At 46.9% G+C, this 16,033-nt stretch overlaps 1 protein-coding gene across 1 annotated transcript in view; it reads right to left on the reverse strand.

The window, feature by feature from the left end:
* Positions 1-249: 249 nt before the first annotated feature.
* Positions 250-16,033, reverse strand: part of TMED10 (transmembrane emp24-like trafficking protein 10 (yeast)) — a 16,142-nt gene continuing 358 nt past the window's right edge. The window contains exons 2-5 of the mRNA XM_010583722.1: positions 11,830-11,950; positions 7,260-7,333; positions 3,010-3,136; positions 250-2,530 (exon numbers count right to left, since the gene is read on the reverse strand). Of these exons, the coding sequence (XP_010582024.1) occupies positions 2,409-2,530; positions 3,010-3,136; positions 7,260-7,333; positions 11,830-11,950 (444 nt within the window). The 3' untranslated portion in view covers positions 250-2,408. The remainder of the gene's footprint in view (positions 2,531-3,009; positions 3,137-7,259; positions 7,334-11,829; positions 11,951-16,033) is intronic.

The following is a 16,033-nucleotide window of genomic DNA, read 5'->3' on the forward strand; positions in this document are numbered from 1 at the left end:
CTTGTTGACCATGCCGTTGCGGTTTCAACCCCTCTTTGAAAGCTTGAGCTTCGCAGGGAAGCCCATGCAAGCCAGTACCTTTCCTTAGTCTGGAATTCTCAAATTCTTTAGAAATTAACTGTTGCTAGAGAAACCCAAAGGCTTGCAGGAAGTCTGTGTACTTGCTGCTTCCTGTGACAGGTCAGCTTCCAGGAAACAGCAGTTGGTAGGAACATGCACAAAGAGGACAAGACTCACACAGACAACTGAGGTTCTTCCCCAAAGAAATTTTATTTGAGAAAGTTGACAAAAATCCCCCAACCAGTCATTACAGGTAAATCCATATCAGTCCCCCACACCTGCTCCCCAGTAATCGTACCAGTACAGTGAAGATCAAAATCCAACACCAGAACGATGACAGTGTAACAGTCACCTGGGGAACTTAAGGTCTTGCCACCTTTTTTAAGATAAAGGTATCTTTGTACTCAGATAAGGACGGGGAGAGGATATCAAAACAGACAAGACTGGAAAGGCCCCTTTCTTGTACTGTTTTTTCGAGTTATATAAAAACAAAAGCAAAACCTTAACAGATCTACAGGCTTCAAACTGTAGGACCTAAAACTACCTTCAAATGACTTCTGTAATTCAGTCCTGTGGCATCACTGCTGTTCCACACTGTAACAGCTTTCAGAAACGTACAAGGATAAAATGGATGCAAGGGCAGAGGAGTGGACTTGGGTTCTTAATATGGCTTTATCAAAAAAGAAACAAATTAAAAGCAATCTAAGCCCTTGCCAGTGGAACTAACAACACTGGGAACTTGGCAATGGCAAAGGGGAGGCAAAGTACTAATATATTTAGATGACAGGAGGTCATCTTTTCATCCTCTTTCCCATTGCCTCACCCTGGACAACCATTTCCTTCCCAGAAATAGATCAGATTCAGGTCAGAAATTATAAAACCATGCTTTTTTCAAAATGGTAGCCCAGGCCCAGGGCCATGACAACCTCTTCCCTAGGCGGAAGTGTCTAGGCACATGACAACAGAATGCTGCGCTGCTGAACCATTTGCTCTGAAGGAATGCAGAGAAGGTGAAAGAATTTTAATCACTGCCTAAAAACTGCAGCAGGTAAGTCCAGGAAGTTAACCTGCCCATTTTTTTCCCAGCCTGGCTTATTTAACATCATGCCATCTGGACAGCTGAGAAATGACGAGAAGCTGCTTGCTCTCTCTGTAGTACTGCGTAGCAGAATAACAGTTCTGTTGAGGGCACAGTTCAGACTCCCCCCAGACGTAGAATTAGCCTATTCCTACCCTGTACTGTTTTTTTTGAGTTCATCCATATCCTTCCAACAACTCCTCTGCCAACCTGCAAAGCACCCCTTGCACCCTCAGACCTCAAAGCAGGGCACAGGCCCTCATGTTCCACATGAGCAGCAGCCCACCTTGCTTTGAGGTCTCGGAAAAATGAGATTCAGCCAGCTGCCTGCTGGATAAACACTACACTGTTAGATGAAAAAAGTCTCCTGCTCAACGTAAGACCAAGTTTCCTAGCATAACCTGCTCCTATTTGCTCTGTGACTGTATCTGACTGAGGCCTCCTGTCTGCACAAAAGGCCATCCCTGACCAAGGCTTTCAGGAAAACTGCTGCATCATTTCAGAACAAGGGAGGCAAATCCGAGACAAACACGTGGAGCAAGGGTGGGACAAGGAGCAAGGCTGGACAGCTTATTTGAGCAAAGCAGGCTTCTCCTTTCCAAGCTCAAACACGTTCCCAAGCCCTCCTTCCAAGGCTCCCCTTCCTCCAGGCTAAACCACCATATGCTCAAGTGCCCTGACCTGTCAGCACAAAGACACCAGCTCCCACAAGGAGAAACACAGAAGTCCACGACAGGGACCAAACCTTGGACCTCCCTCTATCCTCAGGCCCTGCTGGAATGATGAATCCTATTGCTTTACACTCACCTCTGTTTGCACGAGGCTTAGATCCCAGCTGGTCAGAACAGGGAATCCCCCGCTCTGCCCCAGTGCTAGCTGCATGGCACCTAAAGAGCTCAGCAGGGTCAAGTGGCTCAGAGTAACACTACAGTCATAGACAGATGGAGACATCATCAAGCCAAGATTATAAAAGGAGAACAGACAGCGCAAAAACTTGCTGCAGCTGTCATGGAAACATCTTTTTTTATTTAATCACTGCCCCAGGAATCCCCAAACCCATCACAACCTCCCCCACCCTCAACATCCAACAGGATTTCACAAGTCCCCCATTGCCTTCAATGTTTAGGCTCCCCTCCCCATTTAGGGTCCAAGTTCCTGCAGAAAGGCTTCAGTCAGTGGGTATCATCTGTGAGATGGCTCCAGGGGGCCATGGCTGAGTCCCAGCGGTGTCCAGCTGGGTCTGAGAGGAGGGGGAGGAGGACTTGCTCCTTTACTCAATCAGTTTCTTGGCCTTGAAGAAGCGACGCAGGTAGAAAACCTGCCAGGTGGCCAGTCCGATGAGACAACACATGGAGAAAATGCTGAAGTACAGAACCCGAGTGTTTGTCGACTCTGAAACAGACAACAAACCATTGCATGGGAGTCTGACATCACAGGATGTGCCTCAAGAGGGCAAAGTTTCCAGGATTTTCTCTCCCCACCCCTGCGAAACTTCAAAGGTGAGATATCATCCAGCAGGAAGGCAAGGGCACAGAAGCACCAACAGTACTTGAGAATAAAAGCAAAGAGAACAATGCGAAGGATAATGAGAGGGAACAAGGCAAAACTGTGGTTAATGGGCAACAATAAATGGTACAGAGTAATTCACGTTAGGAACCGAGACAGAAAGAAATGATTTCTAGAGCTGGGACACGCAAGACTCAGTGACTGCTTCAGAGGGAGAGAAATATCAGCAGGTTTCCCTCACCAAGAACAGAACAGGCAGAGACCACTATCATCGCTTGATCTCCAAATGCTGTCCTAGTAAAACATTCAGCAGAAGTAAGGGGTCTTAGAGCTCCATCCCTCTGAAGGAGCACAGAGTTTCTTACCGTTCGTATCCCTCATCTCCTCTTCTCGTTTCTTCATGTAGGCAAAGTCATTAACAATGGACTCTGAAAGATCTTCCAGGCGCCTCAATTCTACTTCCAGAGGCTTCAACTTCTCCACTTTCGCGATCTAGAAAACAGAGGGAGTCAGGCAATCACTGAGCCAAAACCAAAAGTTCCCACATGGCTTTTTACTGCCAGTTTGAACCACTCCTCCTCACATACTACAGATCTGGGGCATCCTTCCCCTAGGGAAACACCTCTACAAGCCAGAAACTACCATTGCATAAAACACTAACACTTCTCCCACCTGTTCTCTGAAACACACTTTCCTACTACCCCTCCTACTCAACAGAGGAGCACAGTATGCATACAAGCACATTTCTTCCTTATTCGGCCTAATGTTAGCTTATTCACAGTTGGCTTCTGAGGAGTGGGTAGAAGAGCTTACCACATGACTAAGCCTCCAGTGAATAGAAGTCACAGACTGAGGTACAGGTGACTAACTTACATACGCATACGATATTGTTCTATAGGCACACGGGATATTAGCAGCAAGACTCACTTTGCTAACTGTTGCCACACACCCCAGAAAGCTCGAGCACCCTGCTTCCCAGTAGTAGTGGTTTGATTACACCCACAAGAGCTCAGGGCTTTTATCCCTTAGACCGATAACCTCAAGGGCAGCATATGCTCTTGGTAGGGACCACGCAACTACAAAGTGCTTCATCTGCCTCACGCCACCAGGTGACGCTGCTGGAATACTTATGGGCTGCTTCTGAGCCAGTTTGAAAGAAAAAGTGCACTTCCCTCATAATAGCAGGGTTTATAGGACATCATTTTTGTGCAGAACATGCAGCCTACAGTCCTACAAGTCATAGGCTTGCATCCAAAAAGAAAAATCCACAGGACATTCAATTAGAAAGCACAGTCCACAACAACAACTATTTAAAGTTGAATGTGTAAACACATGTCCCTGCCCCAGTCCTGGCTGCAACCTGACTAAATCTGTGACACAAGGACATTACTCAAAGGAAGCTAACTGCAATTCCTGCCACTGCTCCAGTGTAGGGTTTGGGTAACTCTGGTTCTGGCGTAGAATCTGTCACTATTACCAAGGACTGACAGGCCTCCGCCATGAAGACCAGATGCTGAGGAATGCAGCAGAAGAAAGATGCGCTACAGAAAACTACAGAAAACATATGGAGCACCTGCAGCTCACCACCGGTCTCACTATCACACAGGATTACTTAGACATAAGCCACAGGATGACATCCCTCAGTGGTCCAGGTGCCAACAGGCAGGCAACAGAGTGCCCAGGGTACAGGCAAACCTGAAACACTGCTTCCAGAGGCAGCTGCCTGGGCATCAGAGTCCATCTGAAGAGATGCTCGTGACCAGGCCAGTGCTAGCTCATCAGCCATTTTACTTAAGTGTCTTCACATGACATGCGTATCCTGGCAAGCTGCAGGCCATCAAGCAGTCATCTGAGGATTTTTATGCTGAGGTGAGCTGTGCATTACAGCTCTGCCAGCACAGCGGTGTCAATTTGGAGTGCGTTTGTGAGGAGGGGTAGGAAACAGGAGGTTAAACCCCTCCTGCTTTCTAGCCAATGGGTTGTACTGACAAAACCCTGTAGCCTGGACATGTATGTGCCAGCAGAGCTTTGCTGAAAAACTGGCACCAGTGGATGTGTGACTACGGCCCAGGCTCTGCTGACACAGCTAGAGCAGCAGGTCTATAACACACACACAAGGTCTTGGTCAGCTCTACTGACAAGCTAGCCCTGTGTCGACTAGCTTCATTATCTTCCTGGAGGGCACTTTTCCGCATTCACAGAAGGCTACAAAGGTTCCACTGGGAAAAAAAAATCAAGGTTTGTCTGCTCCATCCTGCATCCCTTCAGTTGGTCTTAATAGGTGTAGCTAGAAACATCTGATAGCTATTTTTAGCACTGCATATACTCCGCGACACACATCCTGGAACCTCTTTCATCCCTAGTGAAGCCAATATGCACAGCTGCTCCAAGGGATTTTGTAAAAAGCCCACCAAGCATCTATGATGGTGGAATGCCATCATCCTAGAAGGAACATCTCCACTGAACTTCTCAGGGGCTACTAAAAGATTTGTCAAACCCTAACTCTCTTCCTAGCATAGAAAGAGACGCCCTATAGCCAAGAATTGACAAGGATTAGCTGATCTGGAAAGGAACCTAGATCACCAAGCCTTCCTGGTTCCCTCTGAAAAGTCTTCTTGCTTTTTGCTACCTTCATTTCTACTTATTGAATGGAGAAAGTTATTCCTCCCTACCCCAGAAAACTAAGGCATGACACTGCCATGCGGTTAGGTTTTCTAACCCAGCTCTCTCTCCCAGTTGCTTTGCTTCAAGAATGTCTGGATCTATGAAAGCTTGTGAGGTCAGACTTGGACATCACCCCTCCTCTCACTCCATATATCCATGCACAAGCAGGACAGTATCAGCCACCATTGTTCAACTCCCTGCATCAAGTCTCCTTGCAGCAATTCAACAAGAACTGGGGGAGAATACAGGTCACTGGTACCTTATAGCAGATGAACATCACAAGCAAAAGGCTCAAAAAGGCAGCAATTCCAGGAGAGAAACCTGAGCAACAGTCCTCCCCTCTGAGGCCTTACAGCAACCTGTCAAGTCAAAACCCACAAATAGTACAGCAACCTGGGGAGAGAGAGGATAAAAAAAGAAAACACACTGCAAAGCAGTATGGCTAAACATCCGTAGCAGCTGTACAAACAGTAAACCAGTTTGAGTCCCTTGCAGACACGCTGCTCAACAAGGCTCAACACAGTCTGCCACTCAGAGGTCCTCACAAGTCAAGGATGCTTGCCAGTGCTGCCAAGATCCGCATTTGGTATCAGGTGGGACTGCAAGTCTAAATTGTTCTTTTCCCAGGTTTGTCCATGAACCTTTTCCATCAATCTGACTACACTGAAAAGCATAATGGATACTTACTTTTATTCCAAGACAGCTGTATCAGTACAACCAGTGGGTATGTAGATATACAGGCACAGGAGAATCTTTCTGCATAGGAACAATGCTTCTAGGTAGCACTACAGTGACGTAATTCAGAGTATACTGCGGGGTTGTATTTAAAGAGATTCTGTAAATGTAATCACCATAATCCTCCCAGTTATGCTCTCAGGGGTCAACCTGTAAGATTTCAACATCTTGTAATCATTCAGTAGCTGGTTGCCAGACAGCTGGCCCAACGATTGCTCTGCTCTTCCCTGACCCCAAGCACTTTCTTACTCTCTACATAGGATGTGCTCTAGACTGACTTAAACCACGCAGGACCAGCTAGCCCAAAGCTCAGAAGGATATAAAAACTCCAGCATGCCCATCTCAGAAATTTGTTAGTTTTCTAACTGGCACCATACACAGGCTCCTCTGCTACCTACTCTCCTCCCTAAGGCATCTCCCACGCTGTTGTGCGCAGTGGACACAGAAATAATTTGCAGGAATCTTTCTCCCATAACAACTCTCATTTTTTCAGGCACAGGCTCTGTGCTGGGGGCTAGCTGACCCCAAATTCTAGGGAGCCAAAAGCATAGTAGCAGCCATCAAAATTCAGCATCCAAACCAGCCAGGACTGTCCCAGCCACAAAGCAACTGCTAATCCACACAGCTGGCTCTTGGGTCTAAGAAAGCAATGTCCTCCTAAGATAGAAATGTTTAGGCTTTATGCCTATTTGCAAAGTCACGCCTTCAAACCAAATACCCATTTCACACCAGCTACTACTCTGCCAAACACCTTTACATCGATACACTGCCAATTCTTAGAAATGTACAAGTGACACTTCAGGGCTGTTGAGCCAGTATATCTTACAGTTAGGAACAGTAACAACACAACTTGACCTCTAGGAAGATCTGATATTAACCTAAAATGCCCTCCGCTGCTGGGGCTGGGGAAACTTCACATCTCAGTCTCTTGTTGCCTCTAATGCCTATGCCCAGAAGCTGGGTCACGCTATACTAGCAAAGAAATTCACACATTAGGCTCCAGTTCCCAGAGTACTGAATTCATTTTAGTTAATGTTTGTCTTTTTTTTTTTTTTTTCTCCCCTAACACACAAAGCTTCACTGGAATTGTAGGTTGCAGGCAGGCTTTCATCACCGCTGGGAAAACAGCTTCCCATCATGAGTCCCAGATCTACAAATGGCATCACGTGAGTGCTGGGAAAGGGGAGCCTGCAGTGCAGGCAGCCAGGGGACATACCTCCTCGTAGTTCTTTGCTTCAACTCCATGCTTCATATCCAGAGTCACGAGCTGGTCCGGCATCCTCCCTGTTCCTGGAAGCATCATGAAAGGATTCATTGTGCGAAACATTCAGCCTGCCAGGAAATCACCAGCTCTCCCCACCACTGAGGAAGAACTCACAACATCCCTCCCCTCCCTCCATGTCTGCAGCTAACTGCGGAGGCAGCACAGTCCAGCCTAAAAATACAGAGACTTCACAATAAATCCTGGCTGAAGGAGAGCCTCACAAAGATAATGAGAACAAGCTGTAACTAAAAGCGCTAAGTGTGTGTAGGATGCAAATCACTGTAAAAACTGCAGAGGATTAGAAGATGAATACCAGCTGCTATGAGACAGCCTGGCGAAAGACAAGTCACCAGAGGGACAAATATTCAACTGGGAAGCCCACGTTCCTCCTAGCAGGAAGTGCATCGGCAACTTGTCAAGGTTACTGGGGTTGTAAATTATTTTACATTCAAAGGAGCAGAAGGTAAACTGCTTAACTGAAGAATATGGCATACAGGAACTACTGACCCTCACATGCTGCAGTATCTGCAGAAATTAAGGCAATCCCTTTACCAACATATCTTTTCAGGGAAAGAACAGCTCAGATATCAGAGACCCACACTGCTAATGCAAATCCCAAGATGGCAGGAGGCTTCTGAAGCCAGGAAAACACCACTTCAGAGAACTGCAAGCTGGAGCTACACAAACAGTGAGTAGGATAAGGCTGCAGTCAACAGCACAGTAGGTATCTTTTAAGGCTGTAGCCCCCAGGCCAGGGACACCTATGGCTAATAGCTTCTTTTAACTGCTACAAACTGTCACATCTGAAAACATTCACAGGAGGGAATAAAAAAATAGAACAGGCATATAAGATACCCTAAAGAATGCAGCACATCAGCTGACCTGAGTATCATATTCCAGTATACCACCCACCAAGGAAATGTCTGTACATAACACATTCCCAAATCACAGCACTTTGGGATTTATTTTTTTTACAGTTGTCCTCAGCTGGCTGCCAGCAAAACACAAGGTCTAAATTCACTCAGATTATGAATTTCAGAGTCTTTATCCAGGAGCTCATCCAATACTCACACTTTGCCTTAGGAGGCTGCCAGGTGGACATTCCCTCAGTCCACAGGCAAATTCAGTGTGCAGGTTACATTGGGTCACTCCAGTCAGAGCTAGGAAGATACTCCAGGTCTTCAGTACAACATCCCCAAGTTTTCTCTCTACCCACTGAACAGCTTTTCAACACCAGAGTAGAATCACCTCCACCTTCTACTGCTAGCAGAACACAGAATAACCTACTGACAAGATGGTCCATATCAATTACAAACTGTTTCTTAAATTTCCAGAGGGATACAGGAGCTCAAAATTCAAACCCAGCTATGTAAGAGCCCAATGGATAAATTAGGATTATGATGGAATTTTTTGGTTTTCTTATAAAAGACCGGTTACTGTAAAACTCAAATCCCAGCACTGTTCTTTAACAGACAGGCTGTATACAACCACCCACTGCTCCTTTCTCCAACCACAAGTTTTGACCACTTATGCCACACATATACCAGCATGCCTGGAGACTGGCAGGTAAAACAGCCAACAGTAAGCTGCAGAAGAAAATTCAAAGCACACAGTTCAGCGAGAGGTTTTTTTAATGTTGTTTAAATTACAGCAACTTGGGTGGAGAGCTGGAGCTTCCAGGAAGAGATGAGAAAGATGAAAAGGCCAGTGAACAGGAGAACAGAACTGGAAGGATTAATTTGTCAGGCTGGAAGGGAGAGCTGCCAAGAAGCAGTAAGAAAGTAGAGAACTTAGAGCTGCTGCATGCAAAGGGATGGAAAGCAGACATTCTGCAAGAGGTTAACACTGTCAGGGACTGGCCTGGAAAAACTCAAGCTGTTTGTCTACAAGTTTACTGAGCCCAAGGCACTAGGCAGCTCCCTTCACGCTCATCAGATCCTCAGTAACTCCCTGCTCCTCCTGCAGCTACAGCTCACCAGAGCAGACGGGGTCAGCAGCAAAGAGAAAAACAGTTAAGTCCCAGAGATCTTGAACTAAACTGATACCTACATCCCCCCCAGGAGGTCTTCAAGAGGTCATCTCACATGAGCACAGAACTGTTTCCTGGGAGATTAGCAGAGCTCCTAATTTGCAAAGTCAGTGGAAAAACAGGATAGTTGAACTAGATGTAAAAAAAATTTCCCACAGTAATTCCAGAAAAAAATGAGCCATAACACTCTTAAGAAAGTTTGGGAAGAGAAGGATTACAGAAGGAGCAAAGGGGTAGAGATTAGCACACAGGAAGAGCTCTACAGGGGAGCATGTAGTGCAGGCCAGGCTGTTCTTCTCGGGGATTAGCATATAGTGCGAGAGTAAGTGTGCCTGGGAACAGAGCCCTGGTCAGGAAGACAGGACCCTTCCACACTGGAAGAGGGGAAAAAAGCCTGTCATGCAAACACCCGTAGCTCCAAGAAGCACCCTAAGAACTCCTCCACTCTGATAAGGTGGACCTTCTAAATAGGATCTTCTTCTCACTTCGTCTTCCTCATTTCTGTGGTTAAGGATTGAGAAATCCCAGTTGCTTAGACCCCTCAGGTCCCAACGGCTCTGGGCTTCCTCTACCAACAGTTTTTCTATTCCACTATTCCTTGGCTGCCCCACTACAAGTCCTGATCACTTACTTGATGAGACTGTGAAAAAAATCCCACCTTTAAAGAGAAACATGGGGATAAAACGGCACTTGGTCAGTTCCCCCATTCCCATGCTGACCTTACAGACGAAACAAGGCACTTCCTTGTGACATAGTTATGTCTTCCACAGTACCTTAACCATGTCCTGCAGATGAGCAAGCCTCACAGTGCCACCTCCTTTACTTTAATACTTGCTTGATTTCCAGTACAGCCATGGGAAATCTGGAGATACTCACCACAGAGGATCTCTCTTTAGCAAGGAATTTGGCGCACCTGAGTCCAAAAAGAAACCAGCAGCTTGGAGGCCCCTAAACAAAAAGCCTCCAGAAGAGGATCCAGCTGCTCAATTGAACAGCTCTAGATTTTGGCACCTCAATGCCCCAATAGTCACCAGGTAGAATCTGCACTTTGAAATATTTTATCCTCATCAGTACTGAAAGCTTTAAAACAAACTTGCAACAATACAATGGAGCCAGGGAACAAACATTTCCAACAATCAAAAGAGCTATAAGGGGCTCAGTCTAGGCAAGAAACCTCTGGTCACAAGCACTGAAGTAAGAGTCTAGACACAACTGAAGAAAGAAGCCTTTCCCACTTCAATGTGTGATCACATGGAAGCTATGAAAGGATTTGTGGGACTGTCTGGAGACCTCCCAAACACCCAGGTGTTAGACAGTAAATAGCATGAGTGACTCCCAGATGAGTCACTAGTGCCTGCATGTCTCAATGCGTTAAGGAGCATTTGGAAGCCCTACCTTTGGAGTGAAATAAAAGCAAAATCCTGAGCATTTGGGGTCACTGTCTTATCTGTAAAATACCATAGAAGAGGTGTTACAAGCCAGGTCCCTCCCAATCCCAGCAAAGACGACAGTCTTCTCTTTCTGGAAAGTTCTCTTCAACTTGCAAGCTATTTGTATCTTACATGTGGAGCAGAACAGCAAAACAGAAGCTGCCTTTCAACAGACATGAGGAATGCTGCTAGTGACTGCTCTGTGAAATGCTCTGGGACCTTTTAGGATAAGACCTAAGAACAACCAGGTCCAGGGAGCAGAACTCTGACAGTGACCGTGAAAAGATGTGAGCACCTACAAACTTGCATGCGCTCACACCACCGCAAATGAGACTACAGCCTACGTGCTGGCTGTTTTCAGCACGTTTGTCCTGAAGTTGAGCCCAGCCACTCAAAGCAGCACATGCGTCACACTCACAGGAAACGAGCCTCAGTGCTTGTTAGGCAACCATCCCTGCAGCACAAATTCAAGGCTGACGTCCTGGTCATTTCCCCTTCCCTTTCTTTATTGACCACTTGGAGAGCAGTTGTGGGTGCAAACCATGGCCACGTTCTCTATACATACACACAGAGAAAATGGTTGCTAACCTAACGTAGGATTGCTGCCAAGTACACATTGTGGAGAGATCACGTTCCACAAAATGGGCAGAGATGGTCAGCTGGGGAGAAAGACAGGGTCTCGAGATGATGGCATTCTGCTCTGTCCTGGCTCAACTGCAAGATGGGGAGAAGCATGAAAAGGGCAAAGAGGTGTGGTTTGCTCCCTGGTACTGCCACTCATTGCAACTGTAGTGACCTCTGCAGAAGGAACACATGATTCCCCTTTCACAGGAAACCCAAGCGCTCTACACGACAGCCACAGAGGATTACTTAACTTCAAATGCAACACTGACAGCAGATATTCTGCAGTAAGACTGCCCAGAACCTCCTGAAGATCACCTTTAAAACTCAAAGTGTTCTGCAGACCACACCCAGGACCACTTTACCCATACCCCTAATCCACATATCTACGTGAACTTGATCAGAAGCTAGAAGCAGCCAACAGACCGTTCACTTCACTTACCCACAGGAAGCTTGCTCTCAAAGCAGGCCTCAAACATATCATAGTCTTCAGTGGTGAAGGCAAACTTGCCCTTAGTGGCATCCTCCTTGGCATACAGGATGTGCCCAGCTGAGTCGGTTATCTGTAAGAGAGACAAGGAGGGTAAGAAACACAGTGTTTCGCTGCAATGGGCTCACACTGCCTGTGCAGGAAGAGTACTCCCAGCCTCCCCTTTGGATCTGCTGCTTTCTCCTTTCAAGTTTCCCCTCCTTCCTCATGATTATCAATTCCTCCCCTCCTCATCCCCACTCCAGGAGCTGACAAAGTCAGAGTGCTTCTAAGGTAATTATTGACTCCTAGATTAAACAAACAAACAAACAAAAAAAACCCACCAAAAAGCAATCAACCAACCAACCAACCAAAAAAAAACCCCAAACCGAAAACCACACTAATTCCTCTTCCTCCTATAACCCCTGAAGACAGACTACATTTAGGAACTCTAGCTGAACCAAACTGCTACTCATTGCCTTCATTTTGCAAGCAAAATTCATAAATTCCCATAGCAACAGAGATACAGAGAAGCCTCATGGGACAAAAAAGACTCATTCCCCAGAAGATGAAATGGAGAAGGGCACATCTATTCCTCTAGAAATGAACCACCAGCATGGCCCTGAGTTATACAAGGTTTGGGTGCCAAGATCCATAAAAGTGGCCACTTCAGAGGACAATTCAGACTACACAGAATAATGACTGCTTTGCGCTAAGTCTATGAAATTACTAAGAATAGGCAAAAACTGTAGGTCTACAAAAATGCTTCAACAAAGAGTAAAAAAAGGACACACATTTCATGACGCAGACTTGAGAATTATTGTGCTCAATTAAAGGCTCCATCCAGTTGACATACTCTAACCATTGACAGAGTGAAAAAAAACTGAAGACGTTACAATACTGCATGAAAATCAACCGTGTGGATTCCACTGGAACGCTTCCCAGTTTCCCTCAGCTCTATCCTTCAACAGGTATGTCTGAAAAAGCATGAGTGCTAAAGTTACTAGGGGTCTTTTAAAGTCTTAGAGGTGAAGAAACTAAAAAGCTCGGGAATAATTTTACAGGTACATAAGACAGAAGTACACAAAATGATTTGTGATATTGAGAAGGCAAGTCAGACGTTCTCCTTTAATCCATCTTACAACAGAAAAACAGCCTTGTTTCCTTGTACAAAGCCCATATAAAAGGGCTATGTACCCAAAATTATTCTAAGGCAATACTCTTCTTTATTCTTATTAGAACACCTAATTAACCCCTTGCCATGGGATACCACTGATGCCAGCAGCCTACTAGACTCGGAACAGGTGCGGACCTTCACATGGATAATGAGAGTTGCTGCATTAGGCAGGAAAAATAACAAAGTATATAAACCCTTGTGCCTCAGGGTATAAACCATAGCAGGCAAGACTTTAGGAACAAGCTTCCTCTACATACAGGTTATCCCGTAATTGTCTGCTACAGGATTTGTTGTAGCTGCCCCTGCACCATATGGTATTTGTCAGCATCCGAGAACAACGAGGAGCACCATTCTCCTCCCGCGTTGCAGTTCCTGCTCAGAGCTCTACCTGTATTCAAGCGGTGAGCAGATGAAAGCACGCCTGCATAGTCAGGCACAGGCAGCTGTGTTGCCATCCCCCTGCCACAAGCCACCAGACACAAGCCACCTCCAGTCTGGAAGCCACCAGACTATTGGGAGGCTCTCGGCTCAAGTGAGCAGGCCCTGCTAGATAGAGTACAGGACCATCCCACACCCGGCCACACAGACACAATGTAAAAGCATGTGTTTTGGGCACCATACGGTGCATGCAATTTAATGGAGCGGTCCTGATTAACCAAGATGTTGGTTCAGCATGACACCATATAATCTGCACACTGGGTTCTCCATCCCAAGAAGCAGTCACAAGAACACAGTAAAGAAAGCTCTCAAACGTGCCTATTATTTTGAGCACTATTCCCTTAGGGCTTTGTAGACACCACAGCTAACCTTTAGCTAGAGAATATTATGCAGCTTGATCCATTTTTGCCCTTTGCAGCTCTAGCAATAGCCTGCTCACGAACAGGATTCTGGACAGTAAAAGCTCTGCTATCCACTTACATCAAAACTGAATAGCATTACCCAAATCAGCCAAATACACTGCCCATTCAGCTGGGTGTGCGGGGGCGGGAGAAGCTGCTAATAGCCCAGCCAGAACACTGTGGGGGAGTTGACCTGAAAGGGATTTTTCATGCTATTCTAACGTTATTTACGGTAACACAATCCCCTACAGACAGGGCATTGTTCGCCCTTAACAAACAGCCCGACAGTTCCCCAAACCGCCAGCCTCACCAGCCTCGACAACGGGGCAGAGGCACGTGGCCAGGCCCAAGCGAGACCTCAGCGCCCCGATGCTGCCCCTCAGCAGCCAGATGGCAGAGCCGGCGGAGTCCTCCAAAACAGAGGGTGCCACTGTTAGCGCTGGGGTATCACACACACAAAACGTAGCTCACCAGCAGGAACTGTAATGAGCCCGGCCAGGATTCACTACCAACCTCCTACGTTCAGTGGCCCGATCCAGGGGACCAAAGCAGGCCATCCAGTGCAGAAGGAGCAAGACCACCTGCAGACATGGTTGGCGTCTTGAACTAACTTTTCCCACGCAAACTTAGATGTATGCACCTAACAGAGGTGTTACAGCACTTATAACAGGCTCAGTGTGTTGGGAGGCCACAGCATACCTGAACAATAAAAAGGTAAGCAAGAATTGCATACATTATTGTTCCTCCTTTGTGGCTTTTCAAACTAGTACAGGACTTTATTTTATTTTATTTTTGGTTTACAGTTCCAGTAAAATACAACTTCCATGAGCAGTCCCACCTGGACACCAACTTCAGCAGCAAAGCCAGGCTAAGACTCAAGCATGGGATTCACTGCTTCACTACCTCCCTAGACAAGTCATAAAAGTAAGTTTTGGAAGAGACTCTGGGGTCAGTTGACCTAAGAGTGGGCAACCAGTGAACCAGGAAGCTTGATCACTGAGCAGTAAGAGACAGACGGTAACATGGCACTCAGTCTGAAATACATGCACCTTACCAGGCAAATACTATAACAACAACTTAAAGCAGTAAGGCTGCTTGGCTCTGCCTATACACAGACAAGGTTCCTCTTACAAATGATGTAACCATACACAGCAAAACAATATTTTTAAAAAAGCAAGACTCCAGAAACAGCCTTCTCTAGCCATAACCAAGCACAACTGCCAAAAACCCAAAGCCTTTGGGTGTCTGTTGGCAAATGCTAGAAGGGCAACTTCATTTCAGGAGGTCTCAAATACTCACCGAGTAACACAGAGTTCAGAGACTCCTGAGCAGACCACCCTGACTGTCTGCGTGCTTACTTTTGAAGCCTTTGGAGCTTAGACAGAAGTAAAAAGCAGACAGAAAGCCGTTATGAAGTGATTACTTAGCAACAGACCTTACTCAGCTAGTTGGGAAATTTGAAGAAAGCCTAGGAAAGGCAGACTGCGGACACAATTAAAGCGAAGCTGTTGAAGTTTTAATAGCTGTTTGTCACATAGGTGTATTATTCACGTATGTTCTGCCGACGCTTCCCTTATACTCCCTAAGGATGCTTTAGGACCACTTTCTTCCCCGTAGCAAACACCTGCCTCCCTAAAATTCAGGTGAGCCACGACACAGCAAGATGGGAACAGCCATTTTGCGTACCAAAACCTGGTTTCTAAGCCCCCACCTTGCTCTTTCCCCGCGCCTGCTGCTCCGTCCCGCCGTGCCAGGCCGTACGTGGGGAGCCACGTCACCGTACCTCTTTCCCCCTCGCACGCTGTCATGAGGCTTAGGACGGCCTTATCGCAGCGGCCCGGCCCGCCGGCCGCCGTATAATCCGCACGCCGAAGGCCTTCGCCGTGCGGATTATACGGGGCCGCCGCGACGTGATTTTTGCGGGGAAAGAGCTTGTATGTGGCTCAAGCCAATATCCCGCACCCAACACCCCGACGGCAGAGCCCGAGCCCCTGGGCGAGCCGGCGGCCCCGAGCACAAGGCGAGTCCTGCCCCATCCCTCCCGCGATGCGCCGCAGGCAGGAGGCCAGGCCCGCTGTAAACCCACGCGTGGGCTGGTGTCACGCGTGGAAAACGTCGCTCATCCCCCCCCGCCCCGCCCCCGCACGCTCGGGGAGGCGGG

The sequence above is a fragment of the Haliaeetus leucocephalus genome, unplaced genomic scaffold, assembly GCF_000737465.1.
Source record: "Haliaeetus leucocephalus isolate CR32 unplaced genomic scaffold, Haliaeetus_leucocephalus-4.0 Scaffold932, whole genome shotgun sequence".
NCBI lineage: Eukaryota > Metazoa > Chordata > Aves > Accipitriformes > Accipitridae > Haliaeetus > Haliaeetus leucocephalus.